Source organism: Dermacentor silvarum, chromosome 5 (assembly GCF_013339745.2).
Source record: "Dermacentor silvarum isolate Dsil-2018 chromosome 5, BIME_Dsil_1.4, whole genome shotgun sequence".
NCBI lineage: Eukaryota > Metazoa > Arthropoda > Arachnida > Ixodida > Ixodidae > Dermacentor > Dermacentor silvarum.
Window position 1 is genome coordinate 189,068,636 of NC_051158.1, and position 22,454 is coordinate 189,091,089.

The 22,454-nt window shown below is 49.4% G+C and overlaps 1 protein-coding gene across 1 annotated transcript in view; it reads left to right on the forward strand.

Annotated features, from left to right (window-relative positions):
• Nucleotides 1-9,541, forward strand: part of LOC119452693 (4-pyridoxate dehydrogenase) — a 43,013-nt gene extending 33,472 nt beyond the window's left edge. Inside the window, exon 5 of the mRNA XM_037714658.2 lies at nucleotides 9,305-9,541. Coding sequence (XP_037570586.1) covers nucleotides 9,305-9,461 — 157 coding nt within the window. The 3' untranslated portion in view covers nucleotides 9,462-9,541. The remainder of the gene's footprint in view (nucleotides 1-9,304) is intronic.
• The last annotated feature ends 12,913 nt before the right edge of the window (nucleotides 9,542-22,454 follow it).

The following is a 22,454-nucleotide window of genomic DNA, read 5'->3' on the forward strand; positions in this document are numbered from 1 at the left end:
TGTGGTATTAGCTAGACACTTTGTATTCGGTGGTGCTAGCTGCGTTTAAAATTAGTAGCTAAGACCTATTAGGAACATCGGCTATATATCTTGCTTAGGTAATAATTTTACTAACTACCATTGCCAACTGCAATTGGGCCAAGGTAGAAAATTGTTTTTTAAGATTTCCTAGAGCACGCAGTGAATATATATTAGTGCTGACTCAACTGGTAAGGCTATCCGAATAACTAGCGTCCCGATTCTTCTATCTTTTTGAAGCAATGGCCACTGCCCCAACATTTTGCTCTAACTGTAGGAAGCGCTGTACAGCGCTGCGCCTCGGATACCACGAGCTTTCTGCGAAGCAATAGGGCTATTGCGCTTTCTTTATATTGGTGACTAACAAGATAACACGCGTTTCATGTGCGTCGTCCTGGCCCGCTGCACCCGAAGTCGTCATGGTGGGACTGGCTAACGGGCATCGTTCGTTGTCGCACGCAAGTCGTTTTAAACGAAACTTATTTGCCGCTTTCCGAAGTTGGCATGGTGTCTCGTAGAGTAAAGTGCGCCGATCCCTGAGACAGCATAACCAACGGCCTGTTTTAACAGCCGTGAACACTATGCCTTCTCGCAAAGCATTTAATGCAGTAAGTGAAGAGGACAGACACTGGTTGCAGCGCTATCAAAGGGAATCGGTGCGCTTTTTAAATTATTCTATTGCACTATACAGCCATTCACGTCATTGTGTCTTTGCATGAAGAACAGCAGTGACATTGGTGTGGAAAAGCTGAAACACTTGCATGATAATACTGGTTTCTACGTCACACACATATACAGAGTTCATTTAACATGATCCAAAATGACTCTTACTAACGTCTCGACTGGGATTCGCTATCGATCTCGTCTTTGAAAGTGTTGTAGGCGAGTTACACTTCAAGGGCTACGTTACCTACTTTGCTTCACATACAGCCCTATTTGCAATTCTTCTTGCAACCGCGAGACCAACAGTGACAAGGCATTCAGTGTGGAGCAAAAGGCTTTGACCGGTGTGGATATCGTGAAATGTTGGGCAGTGACCATGATTAAAAGAATAAAAAATCCGCTTCATTCTTACGTATTAGTTCAACACAAGGAACGGTTTTCTGCGCTCGATATCAACAGAACATCTAGAAAACCGAAACAGGGCCATCTACATGGCATCAACACAATTAGTATTAACAAAACCTTATACATCAATGAATATTAGCGGTCATCGATTCCCACATTGCATGGAATCGGTATAATTCCTGCTGCCCTGCATGCCCGTACATCATCGTGTTCATTTCCGGACAGTGGAGCGCTGTTGGCTAGCGCAGAAGTTAAAGCAAGCGAGCAATAATAATGAATAAAACATATGTTTCATGTCTACCGAGAAGGTTAATAACGGCCCCCTGCTTTCTCCTGCTCAGAGCAGTATTCATTTACATTCACAATATGTAGCACTGCCTGTAGAAGGTGTCGGGGAAGTGTGGTGTTGCGGTCGTTTTGTCTGCGCCACAAGAACTATTGAGAATGTACCACATGTTAAATGAAAGTCAACATACTGATGCTTGTTCGAAAAAAGAAAACGGCAAAGCTTGCACTAGGCCACGCAAAGCTTGAAACACAGCGAAGCTGGACGATCGATTGCGTCATAACCTAAGAGATACCTTGCATAATGAAGCTCAACTAAGGAATAGCCAAGGCCGAACCTAGCTGCTACCAAGTTCAACCTAGATAACACCAAGTCCCCCCAGCCTCGTCATAGGCAAGTTCAACCTAGCTACTACCAGGAGACGCAATCGATCGGCCAGCTTCGTTGTGACTCGAGCTTTGCGCGGCCTAGTGCAAGCGTTCCGTCCCCATTACGACGACAGAAGAGAAGTGAAATTGCGCACTGGAATGATTAGCGGCCACGCAACCAGCTGTGGAAGAAGACGACGACGACGAACGCAGGAGCAGTGGCACGAGCGCGTGCCGAGCACGAGTACGAGCGCTAACAGAGGGGCGCCAACAAGCGAGCTGCGGAAGACGACGACACTCGAGCCAATGCTGATGATGATAATTTTGTATAACGCACACTTTTTACGGCTGGCTTAAACAGCTTCCCTGTTAAAAAATCTGGCTTAGCACAGCTAACCCTGGATATGCAAAGCGAAAGCTTGGTTAAGCCTGGTTAAGTCTTGGTTTCACTTGGTTAGCCTTTGATTTAGCTGTAATTATTGTACTTAGGTATACACTCATCGATATAAGCCAGGTATACATTATCAGCCGACAAGTCCAAGCGTTTTGCGAGCCGAACGGCTAGCTCTTCTTCAGTCTCCGACGCTAGCTTCGCGCGCTTGGCATTCCGGACCCTCTCCAGTGAAGCAGTTCGCCGGGCAAAAGACGCGTGTCAGACGCCGCTCGCGGCGTGGTCAGACGCCGGTAAGACGCCGCGTGGTGGTCAGACCATAGAGAAAGAAAGAAACGCTGCCAGCTGCTGCGGTTGCTAGGCAACGGGTCCGCTCACGGTGCTACCACCGGCCACGGCGAGAATGCAGCCTGTGTAGCGCTACAAAAGCATGCTACACGCTTTGTTGACATGTGGTGTAGTTTACATGATCCCCCTATCGGGCGGCAAGTGCTATTGACCGTTTTCGCGGCGCTCCCGTGGGCGCTGCCATGTTTGATCACGTGGTGACGCGTCCATTGCTTGCCTCATCTGCCTGCGTTGCGTACGCGTTTACAATGTAAGGGCGTGACGCCGGTGCGGTGCAGCAAACCTCAGTTTCGACGCATATCGTAGACGGTGACTATGTGCACCACACGAAGCTTTGGCCACAGCTTTAGAGGACATGTAAGTGCTTTCAGAGCTCATTACACCTTGTCCAAATGGCGCGAGCAGCGTATACGGTGCTTGTACTAAAAGCGGGTCTATATGTGTATTCCAAGCTGTCCAAACCTTCCGCTTATGAATTAAATCGGGATTAGTGTGCTCTTCGTTCCTTATTTGGCAAACATTTTGAAGCAGCGCCGCTTATTATGTTTCTGACTCTGTAAAGTTCCTCGGTTAATCTTCGGTGCGGCCATTATCTTATTGTTTATTTTCAGCCTAATTGCTCTTCGGGTGTGCTCTGCTGCGATAGATTTGTTCTTGCTGCGCACAAAGCTTGGAATGTAAATATTCTGCACTTTGTGGTATAGTGTAGCAAAGACGTATTATCGCTAGCCTCTCGCTTACTCTGTGGACCGTCACGAAACGTTCAGCTCCCAACATTCCTGTCTTGTCGGTGTAGTAGCCGTCACTCATGTTTCGGCACATTGATTCAAGTGTGCGCCCATTCGCTTATTATTGATACGTTGGCGATAGGGTGGGCGTAAGTTTGCGTGCGAGTAGGGCTGGATGTGTGTAGATAACGTGCGAGAAACTTACTATGCCAATAAGTGGCGCTACTTCCTTTTATAACGAGCGGTACTCGCTCTTAAGTGCCGACGTTCCGTAGAAGTCGTTCCTTTGGAGGTTAGCTATACAGCGCAGGTGGATGAATTATATTTCTTTATCCTTGAGGAAAGCCGTGCATCGCGAAGGGCGGCAACACAGGCAGTCCTAATGTAGCAGCGGCGACACAGGTTGATTCCATTCATTAATATGCGAATCACTATTTTTGCGGCTAACTACCGCACACGTCTTCCCGTTATCGTTAGACATTTTGCAGCACGAATTGGGCGCCGTGTATTAGCGAACACCCAGTTGCATTTCCGACAGCTGATCGCACAGTAGCAGGGCAGAAGTAGTAATGTTTTCGTATTCGTGCGCATTCGCTGAGGCAACGTATGGCGCGCCGCCGAAAGTGCCATCTCGTTCCTCTAGAGCAAACTGCTCCGCGAAAAGGGTCAATATTGGCCAAACGGGTCGTGTTTAAACGTCGTTTGAGGGAACATAGGGCAGCTGTCAGTGCCTTAGCGGATAGTGACCGTCTAGCTGATCATGCTGTAGGTTCTCGTGCGCCGTGCAGTATCCAAACACTCGTGTGCTTAAGCGGCTCCAGAGGCAGGTTGATAAAGAGATATTGGAAGCGTTTCGTATAAAAAAAGAACAAAAGAAAAACAATTAATCGGGTGATAGGTGTGTAAGCATCCTGCCCGGGGCGCTATCCACGTGCTCGTATCAGGAAAACAACCTGTCCATCGATTTGTTTCGACTGCACGTGTGTTAGAATAGGTAAAAGGAAATATGAATGTTTCTTCCTTGCGCCAAAGTACTGCGTATACCATGAATCCTTTCTTTTTAGTAATATTTCAGTTGAAGTCTAGCGTTTTATCCTGTCTGCTTCTTGCTGTCGTCAGATGTCGTTTTCGCGCTAGTTAATGATGTCCCAAGTCTGTAACAAGCACCAACTAGCCCAACTGCCTTCTCGTGACGTGGCCGCCGCGCAATGACATTAGTTTGACGCGCCAGAAATATTTCAAGATAGGCAAATTGACTCTCTTGTGTCCGTTTTCCCATTTTCTATAGTGTTAAATGTAAGCTGAGCCCATTGTGTTAAAACCAATAAATTCCTCAAGTGGACTGCTGTCCATCTACCGCTGTTCCAATAGCCACCATTTCATCTAAAATGTTTTAATGGCAGGAACTTGTAGGAACTCATAGTATGGAATGGCAGGCAATAATATGCGGTGACAGTCCTTGGCGACGTCCTTGTGTCGGAGTTATTTATGCTAGCCTTTCCGTAATACGTCAAGGTAAGCGTGCCATATATTACATGCCAAGCTGACCTCGACATGGCTAGCCATGTGATACCTAGTCAACTCCCATGTATTAAAAAATTAGTACGTGGCCAATACCTTGGCAATCGCAAGGTATCAGCCACGTATTTCGGCTAGGCTAAGCACTACCAAGTGATCCCCAGCATTTTCCGGAATTTATTGATTATTGAACGATTATCCATTAGCTATTGATTGACTATCGATTGGATATCGATTACTGGCTAAGCATAAGTAGTCCCAACCATGCTTAGCGAGACTTAGCCAGGCTCAGCTTTGCTAATTCACAGGGTTATGTGCCACTGCACTTGGACCCTTTCTGCACAACCGCCAGGATCTTCCCACATTTTCTGCTCGCATTTTAGGGACTAACGATGGGCCTAAACAGCTCCGCTGTTAAAATGAGGAACGACCTCATCCTTGACTTGGGTGTGTGCTAGCGGCACTCGCACATCGATGTTGATGTACTCTGGTGCAGGGCGGGAAACGGAACTCGGAGCGAGCGCACCTTACGCGCCCCTCCGCTGCTGACGTGAGAGCATGTAACGAATGCCAGTGAGCAGCTGGCGCGCGCGAGAGCGACTGAGCAGCTGCTCGTCGGGAGAGAAGCGAGAGAGGAGGAAGTGACGTCAACCCCCCGCTGTGTCAGGCAAGCGTTAACTCAGTGTCAGATGGTGTGTAGCTGTAATTGGCTTGTTTTTATTTTAATTAGCAATGAGCGGTTATCCATGGTTTAAGTGTGACGTCACTGATGACGTCCCTTTGGTGTTGGAGTTTCACGGGTACCTTTACTGATGCGGTGGGTATCTGAAGTGTACGTTTGTGTGCTTTGGTGTATACGGCAATTAGACCTTCCTTAATTGTTTCTTATAATTCCTGACACTTAATTAGTTATTTACTGTACTAAACCTGTGCTCTGACGTCATATCTATCATCATCCACAAGTAGAACCATCGATATCTACCTGTTTTTATTTTTTGTGTTTTTTTTCGTTCCACCTCTGTGATAAACCGGAAGTCGGTCCCTGACTGGAAGTTGCTATGCAAGAAACAAGAGTGTGACTCGGTCGGTGCTCGTGCCACCAAAAAGAAGTCGCAGTTTCGCCCGAAAGGCGAAGCATCGATTGCGATAGGAAATTAGTAGACAGCTATACGAAGTAAGGATAGTAGTTTTATCGGCAGTATAAACTGTAAATATTCGCTTACTAACTAAATAAGCAAGCATAGTGTCACGCGCGCACAGGAAAACATGAACAGATCTCGCTCGATGACCGCGGAAACTCGTGAAAACGCTGAAGTGAGAAAGCGCGCCAGCGGCAGCGAGCAAATTGAGCTTCGCGCTTGCTCTCGCTTCGCGAACTAAACGTCAAAAGCACAGCGCATACGAAGCTATCAGCACCCGGCTTATGCAATGTGTACCTATCGCAGATCGCTTCGAAGAGAGGCCCCCGCGGGCGCACACTTCGGCCACATCGCAGATCGCATTCCATCTAAGCTCTCGCGCGGCAGCTTAGTGGGCAGTAGCTGCAAGAGCAGAACGCACGGCCCCGAACGAACGATCGCCGTTGGACTTTATACGGAACCTGACGGTGATGACGACAGCAAAAATGCGCTTGGAGTGTCTAGATAATTGCTATCGCAATAAAACGAATTAGGACCGTATTTGTGAGAACATTTCTCTTGGCGGGAGAGGGGGTTCTTATCGTTTGTACTTGGGAGCAGCGCGTAATGAAACATAAGTTTGTACTGCAGCAGAACTGATAGTTGGGCGAGTTGTTACTTATAGTGAAATTTGTAGGCGCGCACAATAGGCAAGGACACATTGAAGGTGGACACACGAGTGCTTGCTCACAACTGTTTATTTCTGGAAAGAGACAGAACAGGTATGCACCGGCTATCTGCACTGAGCATGTGCAAAACGAGTCATCAGTTTATACGCAAACATATTACAAACGTTCAAGCAGTATTCAGGAACGCAAATTCTTTGTCAGTGATTGCAACCGATGGTTTACTGATGAATTTTTAAGCACCCCTTTTAATTTGAAACGTTTCTGTTATTTCACGTGTCTGTTTTTGTCGGAAAAAATAGTGAGCAGCTTGCACAAGTGGTGCGAGGCAGGAGTAAACAGCGGAGCTGGTGATCGACCTAGCTTCTTCAGGGTTTTACTAGGCTTGGCTCAGTTTAGATAGGAAATGCTAAGTGCTGCTGGCACTGTATTCCAAGTCGGCTCGCCGCCGACGCGCAGATTCTCGCTTGGCCGCGCGACGCGCTTCATGATGAGCGACTTCTTCTTCGGGTGTCCGGAGCCTGTTTGGTCGTCCCACGTCAAGGCTACATGTACACGCCACAAAGTCAACGATAGTTCTGCAGCCGTCGCAGCGGCTCCGCGGCGGCTGCAGAACTCTCGTTGACTGTGTGCTCGGCAGGTGACTGTCACTGACACCGCGCGCGTTCGGCGCGAAAACGGGGAAACGCGGACGGCGCCGGGTGCAGCTTTGCCCATTGCCTCGTTGGTGCTCTGTCTCTCTCCCATTTTCTCTTTCTTTCTTCCGAGCATAGCGTGCACTGCGTGCATGCTTCCCTTCCGTCTCCTTAACGTCCCATGTCAAGACAACATGTGCACGGCACGGAGAGGAGGCAAAGCACATGCCGCTCCACGAGGTGTTCGGTAGGCAACGCGCGGGGACGTCATCGCCAGGAGCAGTCTTTGTTCTTACTACGCGGCGCAACCAAGAGCTTAAACTGCTCCGCTGTTAATATCAGTGTCAAAAGATACCGGATCACAAAGATCTGTTTACGTAAAAACTGATTACTTGTTTTGCACATGCTCAGTGCAGATAGCCGGTGGATATATGTTCCATCTCTTTGCAAAAATAAACGGTGTTGAGTAAGCGCTCGTGTGTCCACCTTCAATGTGTCCTTGTCCATTGTACGCGCTACAAATTTCACTATGAATATGTTTGCACGTCTGAAGAAGCTCGCGAATACTCATAGATGCGTCGTGAAGGAGGCTGAAGGTCTACCTGAGATGTCTGCTCTTATAAGACAGTTGACACCTGTAGTTCCAGTTACTCTCTAGCACGTTATATGTGGAGACATGTTTCGCGTGGTCATCGGTGATTGTTCAATTGATGAAACAATGCAGTCTCTTGGGGAGGATAAGAAACTACTGGCATATTTGCAGTTTGGCAAACTGACAAAAACGTAGTCGCCCTTGATGCTTACGCTGCGTTAAGATTAAGATTAAGTATTACTCTTTCCAAAAGAAGGTGGCGTCTTGTGAAAAACGCTCATTACTGTCCGAGCCACAAATGCGACGCGTGCACAGTCAAAGTACTACAGCACTTCAGTGAGACCCCGAGTGATGCAATGCCAACGTAACTAAATGTTTCAATTACGGCTGCAAATTTTGTACGACGACTAAATGAAAAAATAATCAAATTTGCTCTATGAAACTTCTTCCTTGAGCATCTAGTTTGCGGCTGTGATGGCATTCAGAATATTCAAAGCGCTTTTGTTATCGGGGGCAAATCATAGATTTTGGATTAAAACCAATTGTGTATTAAGCAAAGAGGAATAAAATGGTAAACAGGAATCTTTCTCCAACAACAAATGTCTATCTTTAGCATATCTGACAGACACGCGGAAACACTGGAACTCCGTTTACGTGACGTCGGCTCGGTGCCTTCTATATTATTTCGCGTGGGATTCGCGAATTGGCGCCACTACGCGATCTAAAAGGCGCATTTATTTCCGAACAGAGTGTACCAAATTCTGCGCGTTCAACGTGCCATCTTTTATTTGTTTCCAAGAACGCATCGGCTTCAATTGCCAAGCCAGAGAAAGGAATCCTGTTGGCACTGTACTTCTCTACATCACGGCCACTATGAAATTGTGACATTTGTATTCATTTTGAGCCACCCCGATCCTAGAGAACCGAAACTGAGCGCCATGCATCACTGAGGCCTGTCATCTCGGGCAGAAAAATCCAATGATACGTAGCTGATTTATACCTAAGCAACACGAAATAATATATAGTAAATGGCCAAACTTAATGAAAATATTTTGAAAATGGCAGCGAACAGATTAATCGCTTTTTGATTCATATACAGAGACCTCTTCAAGGAGCCTAAGTGCAAATCACACGGTTTTATCCAACGTGTTTTATATTGTGCTAATATGGGTGGAACGAATTGCTGTCAGTTTTACGTTTCTCAGCATTTTATGCACTTGTACATTACGCAAAGGCATGGCAATTCACTTTCTGTCATGTGTCTGAAAAATATCGACGTACGTTCGCGTTTGTTATTTGCTAATTATTTTTTACTAGGCATCGGATGGCTTCATGTATTCTCCAGATGAGTAATTAAAAAGCACACGTTTGAGAATTACGCGTGGTATCATTCTCTTTTTTTCTATTTTTTTTTTTTTTTTTTTGTGGTGAGAAACATCTTTGCCTCATTACCGCGTGCTTGACGCGCGTGACAAAGTGGCGAGGTACTATTACGTTTACCGATGGGAGGGACGCTTAACTTGAACAGCGTCTTTTTTTGTTGCATAGGGTAAGAGGTGGAGTAAAAGGTGTACGAGTTGTTGATGCATCGGCGATGCCCAAGATTACCGCAGGAAATACCAACGCAGCCGTCATGATGATGGCCGCCAAGGGAGCAGCAATGATCTTGGAAGACGCTGAAAGGGAGAGCAAAGTGAAGGCATAAGATCTGGGTCATGCATCGCGGTCATTTCTTTTTTGTGTAAAAAATCACAGACTGGACAATAAATAAAATTCATTCACATATTTTATTGACTTCTACTTTACGTACATATACAGTGGTAATGTACATGCTGTAACTGACACTTGCTGTAACTGACACTTGCGAGTCGTTGACAAGTTGGGATAAATATATTTCTTGAAGAAAAGGTTTTGCGCTTGTGTAGTTGAAACCCTGCTCAAATCCGGCGCTTAATATAGCTCCAATCCTGCTCAAAGTCTGCGCTTGTGTAGTTCAAAGGGAGCGCTAATGCAGCTCCACTAACGTGAAAGCTGGGGAAGTGCGAAGCACTTATGCGCCACTGTCTGCCTTATGTTACTCACCGTTGGTTTGAACTAAACAAGTGCAGGATTTGAGCAGGATTGGAGCTACATTAAGCGATGGATTCAAATTATCCACTTGTGTAGTTCAAGTCCAGTGCTAATGCAGCTCCAATAACGTGGGACCTATACATAAGTGCGAAGCAGTGTTGCGCCGGTGTTTCCCTTATGCCTTTCTGACATTTTCTAGTCCTAGCGCGCTTTCTTTCTTTCTTTCTTTCTTTTTCTATTTCTTGTCGCTGGCTCATACCCGTATATCCAATGCGGGTATGCGCCGCACGTGATTTTATTATATTTAATTGGGACAGTAAAAGAGAGGGTCTCTCCTCTTTCTAAGATGATGCGTGGTTCTCACCCCCACCTCGGCGTCCGGCACGCACCGTCAGAGACGGTCTGCACAGGTGGCTCAATGGGTGAGATCGGCTCGAAGGACGCAGACGCTGATGTATCAACAACGAAAACTTGTATTTATAACGATTCTACAAAGCTTGGTTGCAATGATACATTGGTTACAGAGAGTTATACAGGTTTGGACTACATAGGGCAACCCTATCTCGGCCGAGCCGATGGTGCTTAGCACCCAAAATCAGGTCCACAACCACTCTGCTTGATCGGAGCACTGCAGCCTCATTTTCTAGGCCCAACGCTCCGCCCCGAAATGTTTGTTGACAAATCGCTGTTGGTGTGTTTTGTGACTGGACAATCAGTTCACCAATCCTTGGGTTTGTTAGAATTTCCATGCGTGATTGGCTGGTCCGTCAACCAACCATTTTAGAACACTTTTTTAGCACAGTTCACAGTGTAGAATCCTCACCCAAAGTATACAATATACAGCAACAAAGGGGAGAGGGTCACGCTGCCCACATTTGTCTAAAGTTCCAAGAAACTGCATGCCAGCGCAGCTGGTGCAACTAAGTACCAACAAGCAAAACACATGTACAAAACCTGGACGCGAGGAAGCACAGGAATCATGGCGCCAGTCCTCGAACACGTGCGCGAAGCGACCGGATTCCCAGTGGTCGAGGGCCATGTGGCGTCATAAACAACCACTTGTTTTCGAGTAAGCCTGTCAGTAAAGTGCGCGGGATAACTGTTTTCCAGCCAAACGCCGACCCCGTGTCTCGACCTCAAGACGAAGTAAACATCTTCTCGGCGCCTACGGTCCGAGACAAAACCGATAGGCTCTCATGCGGCTCAGAAACCACACGCCGGTGCGCGCGGCAGCGCGGCCATAAAAAGTAATGGCGGCCGCGCATCCGGTCGGCGTCGCGCGATTCAAACTGTCCGTGTCGAGACCCGAACCGCGCCTATTCCAAGGCTACGGCGCCAGAACACCGGTGGGGAAGTCGGACACGAGACGGGGTTGTTTGTCGCCCTTTAGGGGAGGCCGCCCGTTTAACTAATCGGTGCAACCTCAAGTTGTGAATCTGTTCACACCCACGCGTTTGCCGCGCGCGAGGAGCACGCCTGCGGCGGTTCCGAGAAAGCGCACCGCGAAAAGGGGGTTCGAGGCCCCTCGTCACTGTCAAGCGCGACCGCTAATGTGGCGCCGGTGGTCTTCTCCGCTCCCCAAGCTCTGCGGAAGTTAGGAGTCAAACATGCGTGGTTCTTCCACTTGCGTGCAAGATAACGCTCTGTGTCAGCCTTCGATGCCCATTACTCAAGTGGCGTCGGTTATGCAACGAGCCCGTCGAGACGAAAGCCCACTGTCCAGATGGCACACGCTGCGCTTTTCAATTTGTTTTACCGCTGTTCGTGGTGGTCGGCCTACACCCCCCACCCAAGATGAGACAACCACTTGTTCACAGTGTTGTCGACACACACACACACACACACACAAGAAAAAGAACATTGACACATCGGCAGTCCTGCCCGAAAGAATATCAGCAATAACTTCGCGAGACAGGTTATGCCACACTTAATAAGCGCGCATCCAAAACAAAAGTACACATAGCGCATGGTACACATAGAACCGAAATAACAAGCAGAATAATCCGAGACTCTGCCCTACAGTCACATAGACACGGAAAGTTATTTCGCCTTTAGTCTTGTCAGTTCGATCAAATTCACACAATAGCCACTTCACGGGTGGTGATTCCTGTCATATCTCATGCCACTACATTCGTTCCCTCGCCTCCACTGTCCGTCACTGCGAGTATCCTGTCTTCTGCATTCTGCCCCCAGCAATGGTCCGTGAGGCACGATAGTGCGTCCGGTGTTAGCGTGTGCTATCCCTTCTCTGTGTCGCACCTCTACACCCTAACACACCGCATGCACACGCACAAACAACTGCCGATCGATGCATTAGACCACGCATCACGAACTTCAATGCAACAAGACCTCCGTGACACTCATGGGACACAAAATAATATCGTGTTATTCAAAACACATTGCAAATGAACCATAGTAAGGGCTTGCGCTACCACAACAAAGCACAGAACCTCGGCAAACATTCCAGATGCCAATAAACTAATTCTTAATGCGCACATCATATCATGCACCACATGAATACACAGGCAAGTGAACAACGCTAAAGCTAGACACAACAAGAAAAAAAATGAGCGCGCACTGTAAACACCATTAATGTCCCCGTGTCCATTGTTCTGCACTTTCCACACAATGAAGTTGTCCCTGCCTCACCACTCGCCCCTGATCGCGGTCGAGCCGTAACATGCCCAAGCTGGCACTCTAGTTCTGGCTAGACTATAATCAAATTGACCTGGTGAAATCTGGCGAGACTCCATGCAGTCCCTTTTGCTGGCTTGCTTACAATATTGCGGGACGCAGCCAGCTCTGCACCAGTTAATTGCCCCCGGGGTCAAATGCATGCAAGGACAAAGCAAATGATGTGGGGCCGCTAGCCGCACACATTAGCACACTTATTCCCCTCTGCGGACGAGCTCCCGGTGCGCAGTGAATTTCAGTGCTCAACCTAGCTATAAGCGCACAGCAGATACCTAGACCGCCAAAATAGGATTGTGATCTGCAACTCTCCCTAAACGCCAGTGTTGCCGTAGCAACCCGGGGAAACGACCCTCCACCAACTTTTGAAAGCATTCCGCCATGAGATCGCGGTTGTGGCCCATGCCACTGAAACGCACGGCTGGTGCTGGTGGTGCCTTCTTTACCACGGCGTGCCGACGGGCTCGAACATGACCTGATCACGGCGCTACACGCGTCAGCCTTTGTCGCGATCGCCGCACTCTCACTCTGCTGAATGATCACGTGCATCCCCTTATCGTACTGCCATTCCTCCGCTGAACACAAAAAGTGACCTTCGTCTGCCCCCTCCCACTGCATTGCGTGATCCAGGGCGGCAGGTTGGAAAGACAGCGCTACACCACCAGCCCCAGGTGGGAAACTGACTTCGTTATGCTGGTCGCGCGACTTATGTTCAAGGTCGGTCACGATGATGACCGGTGATGCACTTGTTGATATGGTTGTCATCAGTTCAGCACCTCGACAACCATCACGGACCGGATCAGCGCTTGGAACTACTTGCTGGCCTTGTGCATCCTGCACGTCTTTACCAGAAGCACTCTCACTCTGAGAGCTTTCATCAAGCCAAAACCCAGATTCCGACTCTACAAATCCTTCAACTGGTTGCGCTGAGCTGAGCGAACCTAGTGCCTCAACCTCTGACTCCACCACAACTGCGCCCTCAGGCTCTGTCTCGTACGCGCCGACCGACGCCGCGCGTTCTTCCTCAATCAATTGGCCCTCCTGCCACACCCTCGCTCGCTTTAACTTCAGATTCTCCAGCTTAAGTTCCAGCTGCTGGCGGTAGTCCTGAGCCATCTTCAGATTGTACTCCATTTCTCGCTCTGAAAGCTCGCGTGTCCACACACCGCTGTACCTCATCCATTCTGGCCACACGTAACTATGAAGCTTCCCTGCCCTGCCTAAAGACATTTCTTTTGGCTCGAATACGAAACAGGAGCGAGAGAAAATGAGACAAGGTCAACTCACCCCTCTGTAGACTCTAGCTTCATTTGCCCGGTACCGTTGCCGAGTCACTGCTTGCAGTCTGGCTCCACGATCGAAGGTTCTCGTCGCCCTTCCGCTCGGGTTCCTTCTCAACACCTTGACCGTTGTTGATAACCGGAGATGCTACCGATCTGCAACTGCAGTCTTCACTTGAGGCGGTGCCCTCCTTGATACATCCAGCTCATCTCGCTCAGTCCAACGAAGCCATCCTGTCGACTGCGCCAGTAAATAGAGAGAGGGTCTCTCCTCTTCCTAAGATGATGCGTGGTTCTCGCCCCCACCTCGGCGTCCGGGACGCACCGTCAGAGACGGTCTGCACAGGTGGCTCAATGGGTGAGATCGGCTCGAAGGACGCAGACGCTGATGTATCAACAACGAAAACTTGTATTTATAACGATTCTACAAAGCTTGGTTGCAATGATACATTGGTTACAGAGAGTTATACAGGTTTGGACTACATAGGGCAACCCTATCTCGGCCGAGCCGATGGTGCTTAGCACCCAAAATCAGGTCCACAACCACTCTGCTTGATCGGAGCACTGCAGCCTCATTTTCTAGGCCCAACGCTCCGCCCCGAAATGTTTGTTGACAAATCGCTGTTGGTGTGTTTTGTGACTGGACAATCAGTTCACCAATCCTTGGGTTTGTTAGAATTTCCATGCGTGATTGGCTGGTCCGTCAACCAACCATTTTAGAACACTTTTTTAGCACAGTTCACAGTGTAGAATCCTCACCCAAAGTATACAATATACAGCAACAAAGGGGAGAGGGTCACGCTGCCCACATTTGTCTAAAGTTCCAAGAAACTGCATGCCAGCGCAGCTGGTGCAACTAAGTAACAACAAGCAAAACACATGTACAAAACCTGGACGCGAGGAAGCACAGGAATCATGGCGCCAGTCCTCGAACACGTGCGCGAAGCGACCAGATTCCCAGGAGTCAAGGGCCATGTGGCGTCATAAACAACTACTTGTTTTCGAGTAAAGTTGTCAGTGAGTCGTGCGGTATAACTGTTTTCCAGCCAAACGCCGACCCCGTGTCTCGACCTCGAGACGAAGTAAACATCTTCTCGGCGCCTACGGTCCGAGACAAAACCGATAGGCTCTCATGCGGCTCAGAAACCACACGCCGGTGCGCGCGGCAGCGCGGCCATAAAAAGTAATGGTGGCCGCGCATCCGGTCGGCGTCGCGCGATTCAAACTGTCCGTGTCGAGACCCGAACCGCGCCTATTCCAAGGCTACGGCGCCAGAACACCGGTGGGGAAGTCGGACACGAGACGGGGTTGTTTGTCGCCCTTTAGGGGAGGCCGCCCGTTTAACTAATCGGTGCAACCTCAAGTTGTGAATCTGTTCACACCCACGCGTTTGCCGCGCGCGAGGAGCACGCCTGCGGCGGTTCCGAGAAAGCGCACCGCGAAAAGGGGGTTCGAGGCCCCTCGTCACTGTCAAGCGCGACCGCTAATGTGGCGCCGGTGGTCTTCTCCGCTCCCCAAGCTCTGCGGAAGTTAGGAGTCAAACATGCGTGGTTCTTCCACTTGCGTGCAAGATAACGCTCTGTGTCAGCCTTCGATGCCCATTACTCAAGTGGCGTCGGTTATGCAACGAGCCCGTCGAGACGAAAGCCCACTGTCCAGATGGCACACGCTGCGCTTTTCAATTTGTTTTACCGCTGTTCGTGGTGGTCGGCCTACAAGGAGGTTCCTGTAAACAAAGTGAATTAATGCCTTTAAAAAGCTGTCGCAATTTCACCTGAAAGGCGAAGCATCAATTGCGATAGCAAACATGTAGAGAGCTATACGGAGTAATGATATTAGCTTTATCAGCTGTATAAGCTTGGACATGCAGCAGCATCGGCAACACGAAGAACTGTTGTCGACGCCATCGGCGTTTTGTCCGCGTTCGCTCAAAATGCGTGCGGCGTTGGTGACTGTTGCCGGAGCCTCTGATATGAATAGGCACTGCGTGCCGCAGCTAAACGCGCCTCCCTTCCCTCCCCCTCCCCCACGGCCTCTCGCTCGTCGGAAGAAGGCGCGTTTGCTCTACATAGATGGTGATTGTGAAGGAGAACAGAGACGCCTACTTCTGCAGCCCTTAAGCGAGCACGGCGCAGAACGCGCGTTTGTTCTCCGCCGTGCGTTCACTCCCCGTGAAAAACGCTTTTGAGTGTCCATATAATTGCTATCGCAATAAAAGAAAGTCAGGTAAATTTCTGCCTTGGTGGGAATCAAACACATGCTTCCGGAGTGCGAAATGCTTCCCCGATGCCCCGGCGGCCCCACGGTTCTGGATGTCTAGAAGTGTACCTAGTGTGTGCGTCATTGACCACGTCATGTCGCAGTTACCTGGCTGAATAAACGTGAAGCTTAGTGCGTGCGCCGTTGGGCACGTGACGGCGCAGCCAATGAGTATGAGGTGGCGCCACGTCATAAGTGCACAAAATGGGTGTATAAGATAAAAAGCATTAACGCCCACTTGAACACCGCTGAGCGGTCCTTCGAATTATGAACTCATCGCGGGCAAACGAGCGCGTTGAGACGCTTAGCACGTTTTCATTTGGCTGTACTGACGAGACGCATTTAGAACGCAGGCGAGAGTTTGCGGGGATGAGCAGTGTGCGGAAAAGAAAGCATTTCACCAAAGGGGCCATATTGCTGTCGCAATCCCACACGTAAGTAGTCTTAAGTGTATCTCCTGAATTTTTTTCTTGTCTCGTGAAAGAATTAAGAGATGATTTTTTAGGCCGAGAAATGTGGAAAGAAGTCTAAATGTCATCTTCAGTTTGTTCAAGCTCCTCGGAAATGTTATATCTTGCGTCAATGTAGAAAGAACGACAAAATATCTGAGCATGAGTCTTAATGCCCTTATGCTTGACACAAAGCACGGAAAATGACCTTTTTTGTCTTCGCATACCATAACAGAAGACACTGTATGTCTCTGTGTAAATCTGCAGGAGCCGTACGCAAAAAGAAGAAATTAGTTGTTCAACCTAGCCCTCAGGAAACTGTCAGTATCCCTGTCGGGAATCGAACGAGTTCACCACACGATATACGCCGATGACATCACCATCTGGTGCACCGGTGGCAGTGAAGGGGAAGTGGAATCGATCCTACAAGAAGCAGTCGACCATACTGAAACCTTCCTGGATGGCACAGGCCTACGGTGCTCGACAACCAAGTCTGAGCTACTTCTCTACAGACGGTTCCGCAAATGTCTTTAACCCAGTGGTTGGAAGCACCTGGACGAAGTTGACATAGAAGTACACACCAAAAGCGGGGCGAGCATTCCTAGGGTCGACACCCTAAAGGTGCTGGGAATGTTCGAGTCTACCGGAGTTAACATCACGGCGCTCACAAAAATCACGACCAAGACGCAGTGCACGATTGGATTAATCAATAAAACATCCAACAAGAGGAGCGGTGTAAAGGAGGACAATCACCTACGGCTATTCCACGCATTCCTATTAACATAATTTACGTGGCTGAAATGCACAAGTGTACGTTTCCGAAAGGCACAAGCTGTACACGCTCATCCGTAAAATCATCAAAAAAGTGATAGGAGTACCAATAAACACCAGCATGGACCGCGTTGTTCAACTAGGTGTACATAATACACTCAACGAAATCATCGAAGCTCAGGAAACGGCTCAAGTACCACGACTCTCTAGCACCTCTGCGGGGAGGGAAATTCTCGCGGTCTTAGGAATCGGCTCGACGGTAGCGATGGAACGTACATGTGAAATGTCAGATTACCTACGGTACAACATTTTGGTTGCACCTTTTCCCAAAAACGTGCATCCACAACACAATGCGAGCAGGCGCAAAGCTAGGGCTGTGGCATTGCTCCGGAGGATAAAAAACTCGCCTCACACGGTCACTTCCGTTGACGCGGCCCAGTACGGGAACACATGGGACTTCGTCGCAACGGTAGTTAATCACGACGGAAATGCCACTTGTGTGGCCTCCATCACAGAGAGCACCCTGGCTAGGGCAGAGCAGGCTGCGGTCACTCTGGCACTTCTCGACGATGGGAGAGCTCAAATATTCACTGACTCGAGGGTGGCGGTTCGGGCATTTGCCTCTGGCACCATCGTCGAGGAAGCACATCGAATTCTCAAAGCTAAAGTCATCCAGACACGTACAATCACGTGGTCCTCGGCACATCTCGAATCCCAACTTGACTCCCCCCCAACCTGAATGACTTCGCACACGTCCAAGCGAGCGCGCTAACCCTCCGCGCTGACACGACTGCGAGTCGAGGCTCCATCGATTCTAGGCTCGTCGAGTTCCGTGCCACTCTCTCCACATTTAACGAGGTTACCAAACAGTACTACCTTCCTAGGAGACTATACCCTCCCCCACACGGCACACTCACTAGACCTCAAGTTGTCACATTACGCATGCTTCGGACGGGATCATATCCCAACCTAAATTTATATCACTGCATCAATTCAAACTGCTTTAGCCCAGACTGCCTAGCTGCGGACAACGTAGTACTTTAGACCACAAGCTCGGGAGACGCCCCTCGTTACAGAGGGGCCCGCATAGATGCACTGCAGAGGAGTGTAACTCTGCTCTTCGGAGCTCTGACCAGTCACGGCAGTTTTGGGATGTCCAGAGAGCCCTCGATGCCAACGATGCGATACGGGGAGCTCGGTCTCCCCGTCCCGACGTGGGTGCCGCCCACGGCTTCGTCACCTCCCTAAAAGGGGGCAACGGAGCTTCTCAAGACCTTCATTAAAGTTCTTTGCCATTCTGTCTGTCTGTTCTTTTCAACGTCAGAGAACTTTTGTAACTCCCGCTATAGGTTTCCCGTGGTACAGGGCATATAAAGTGCATGCCCTTTACAGGGCATACACTTTATTTCAAAAAACGCTGGACTACAGTTTTTTTAAACCCATCAAAATAGTAATACCCCAACATGGCATAGCCTGCAAAACAATATATTGTGTAAATAAATCCATTCACTAAGGGGAACACTGATCTGTGCCCGGATACAGTTCTGAAAAGTAACGCCAAATATACAAGGGGCGTTCATAAAGTTCGTATTAACAGCGCGACAGATTTAGAAAAGGCGTGCACAATATACATCAAAATGAGTGTGCGTCTGTCTAGTTTTAGTACAATATAAAATTAATGTTCTATATAATACCGCGCAACACCGCTAATCGGTCAAAACAAAAATGGCAGCCCCCTTGGGAAAGCCGAAGCACGTGCAGTGATCCGCTTTCTGTATTTGAAGGGACAAGATGCCAAGACGATTCACGCCGAGCGGGTGGCGGTGTACGGTGACAATGCCCCAGCCTATGACACTGTGTGTCAAATGGCGCAGACGATTTCAGTCAGTTCAAACAAGCCTAGACGACACAGAACGAAGTGGTGGTGATGAAAAACTTTATTGAGTGATGACAAGAGAGAGTTGAGGACGGCCTTAAGGGCCGGCCTCTTACAAAATCTAGGAGGGGTCGCAAGTCCGGAACCCCTGTAGCTTCTGCTGCCGCGCACGCTCGGGCCACTAGGGCGCTTTGATCCTCCAGGGTCGAGCAGCCGAGCAGGGCAGCCTCCCAGCTCTCTCGGGTAGGGGGAATGGGAAGGGGTGTGGCGGGACCGCCGGGTTTGATGGGCACGCCCACACCATGTGGAAGGCGTCCGCGATCGGATGGTCAGAGTGTGGGCAGGCCCGGGAGAATGCCGGGTTAAAGTGTCTGAGTATGGCCGGGTACAATACCGTGTTGGTGTAGAGACGGAGGAGCCAGCTAGCGCTCGTCCGCCTTGTTTAGGCCCGATGCCGGTGGTGGGAATGTGAGCCTGTGCGATTTGTACAGGGCTGTGATTTATTGGAAGGATGTAGCCGGATTTGGTGCTGGAACATCAGGCGATGGAGGGTGAGGCGGATCCCGGTAATTTAGTGCGCGGGCTGAGGCATCGGCCGCCTCGTTTCCACCTAGCCCTATATGGTTAGGGGTCCAGATGATTGTACGCGGGTTGGGGCGATCTAGATAGTAGCATCGTTTAAGAATTTGGGCTGCGCGTTCAGTGATGCAACCGTGGATGAGATTTTGGCGCGCAATCCGCGAGTCGGTAATGATGATGCGAGATGCAGGGTCCGCTGCGGCGAGTGCTATGGCGACTTCCTCCGCGTGTGTGATGTCGGGTGCTCGTAAAGTGAGCCCTTGAATAGGAATGTTTTGGTAAACAAAAAGTTGGCCGCATATCTGCTTGCTTCGCTGCAAATGACATCGAAAGACGATAGTCTTCTGCCACCCCTGATAAGTAACACCCTCTCTTGTCCACCCTCCCACCCCTCACGCTCTTCCCCTCCCCTCTCACTCCTCCCATGATGGATGCAATGGAGATTTTGCTGAATTCAATTCAAATTTACCGCGTTCGCCCTGCTCTCGCGCCATCTGTTGGGACCTTTATTACCGTTGACGTAAAGCCGGCTGCAGAGCCGCGGCTTCAGTCGGCTTCTTTTAACGCGTAGCGTTTCCTACACCATTTCTAACGCATTCGACGCCATTTCTAACGCATTGACTTTTCATTTACTAACGCAAAAACCAGTACAATATGTATTCCTAATTAAATGAACGCTACGAATTACGGTTATGTGCGTCAAAACTCTGTACTGCTAAATTAGCCATCCTATACTCCGTTTCATACATCAGCCAGGAGCAACGCTGTAAAAGCTGCGCAAGAAGTACGGCCATTAAAATGTATTACTCCGCGCGTTCCGTCTATGCAGCGGTCTATGCTTCGCTGCGCGCCAGTGGCGTTTGCTCGCGCGAGCTTGCACGTGAGGCTGCAGCGACGGGCTGCAAATAAAACGCGCATAGCATGGCATTTTCAGCGCAGCTTAAGTAACTAGGGTCTTTAGAGTTACGTATCTATGTATTTTCTATTAAAGGAACACACCTCCTAATACTTACCTAGTGATGTTGCGCCTCAGATATGCGTAATATTTACTTTGTGATCGATAACGTTCACAAGTATGAACAGCCGTACCAGTTTAAGTAGTGTGGGCGGTAAGCAAGTGGTCCAATTTTGGCCGGGTGGCTGAATCGGGTGACAGACAGACAAACAGACACACAGACAGACCAAATTTTCAGCGTTTAAGTTCCCCAAGAAAGATTATCGTCTTTAATAGTGGCCTTGTACCACCCGCCGTGTTGCGGGCCCGATGCGTCCGTGTAGGAGACCTCCGTGCGTGAGCCATAGCGTTGCTGTAGGGCGTGAGCCCGCGCTATACGCCTACTATCGTGGGTCCCCTTAGTCATGTTTTGGCGCAGAGGCGGAATGATCAGGGCACCACGCAAGTCCTCAGGTATAGTGGTCCGCTCTTCTACTGTGTAGGTGTAGGAGATCTGTAAACGGTGTAGGAGGTCTCTCCCAGCCTGCGACATGCCAAGTCGCAGGTACTGGTTGTTGAGATGAGCCTCTTTAAGTTCCCCGTATGTGTTTGTCATGCCCAGGTCTGCTAGACGTTGGTTAGATGTCGAGATAGGGAGGTCAAGGGCACGTTTGTAGATTTTGCAGAGTATACAGTCGAGTGTATTCTCGTCGCATTTACGCAGACGCAGGTAGGGGGTCGAATACAGGATCCGGCTGGTCACGAATGCGTTGGCGAGGCGTGGAGCATCCCTGCTCCGGAAGCCTCCCCGTTTATTCGAAACCCGGCGGACCATACCGCCCACCTGATCCCCTATCGTACGCAGTTTACGCAGGGTAGTATCGATCTTGCGGTGTGTGTGGATGAAGAGCCCAAGGACTCTGATTTCATCACGTTCCGGGATAGGCCCGGTACGCAAGGAAAGTTAGATTTGTGTGGTGTCCTTTGGTTTGGGGCGAAGATGCACGCATTCCGATTTGGCAGGTGAGCATTCGAGACCGCAGCGACGGGCGTAGTCGTCTGCTACAGATGCTGCTTGTTGCAGGCACGTCTCGATGCTGCCAAGAGATCCCTGGGTTGCCCATAGCGTGATGTCATCAGTCTACAGAGCGCGCTGCACGCCTGGGACATCATTGAGCAATGGGGGGAGGTGAGCCAAGGCAAGGTAGAACAGGAGAAGAGAGAGGACCGCTCCTTGTGGTGTTCCCCGCGTACAGAGGGGGTACGGGCCATCCTCCTTGTCCTGAATACGGAGGTATGTCTGCAGTTCCATGAGGAATTGGCGAACATACCTGAAAGCATTATGCCCACAGTTTGTGAGAGGTGGGTCAGAATTATGTCATGAGTGACGTTATCGAACGCTCCCTTCAGGTCTAAGGCGAGGACTACCTTGTCCTCACTGGGGTGTTCAGCTGGTTCGATAACGTCTCGGTGTAGTTACAGGAGAATGTCCTGTGCAAAGCGATGTGGGCGAAAGCCGTACATGGTATCCGTAAAGGTGTGTTCGGCTTCCAGATATTCAGAGAGTCGATCTCTGGCCATGCTTTTCATAAGTTTCCCCACACAGGAGGTTAAGGAAATGGGTCTGAGATTGTCAATGTTAATGGATTTGCCTGACTTGGGTATGAAAGTAACCAAGGCCGTTTTCCAATCAATCGGTAGGGGCTCACGCCCCTCCCAGATCTGATTGAAATAGTCGAGGAGGTTAAGGTACGCCTATTCAGGGAGGTTGGCTAAAAGCCTAACCGTC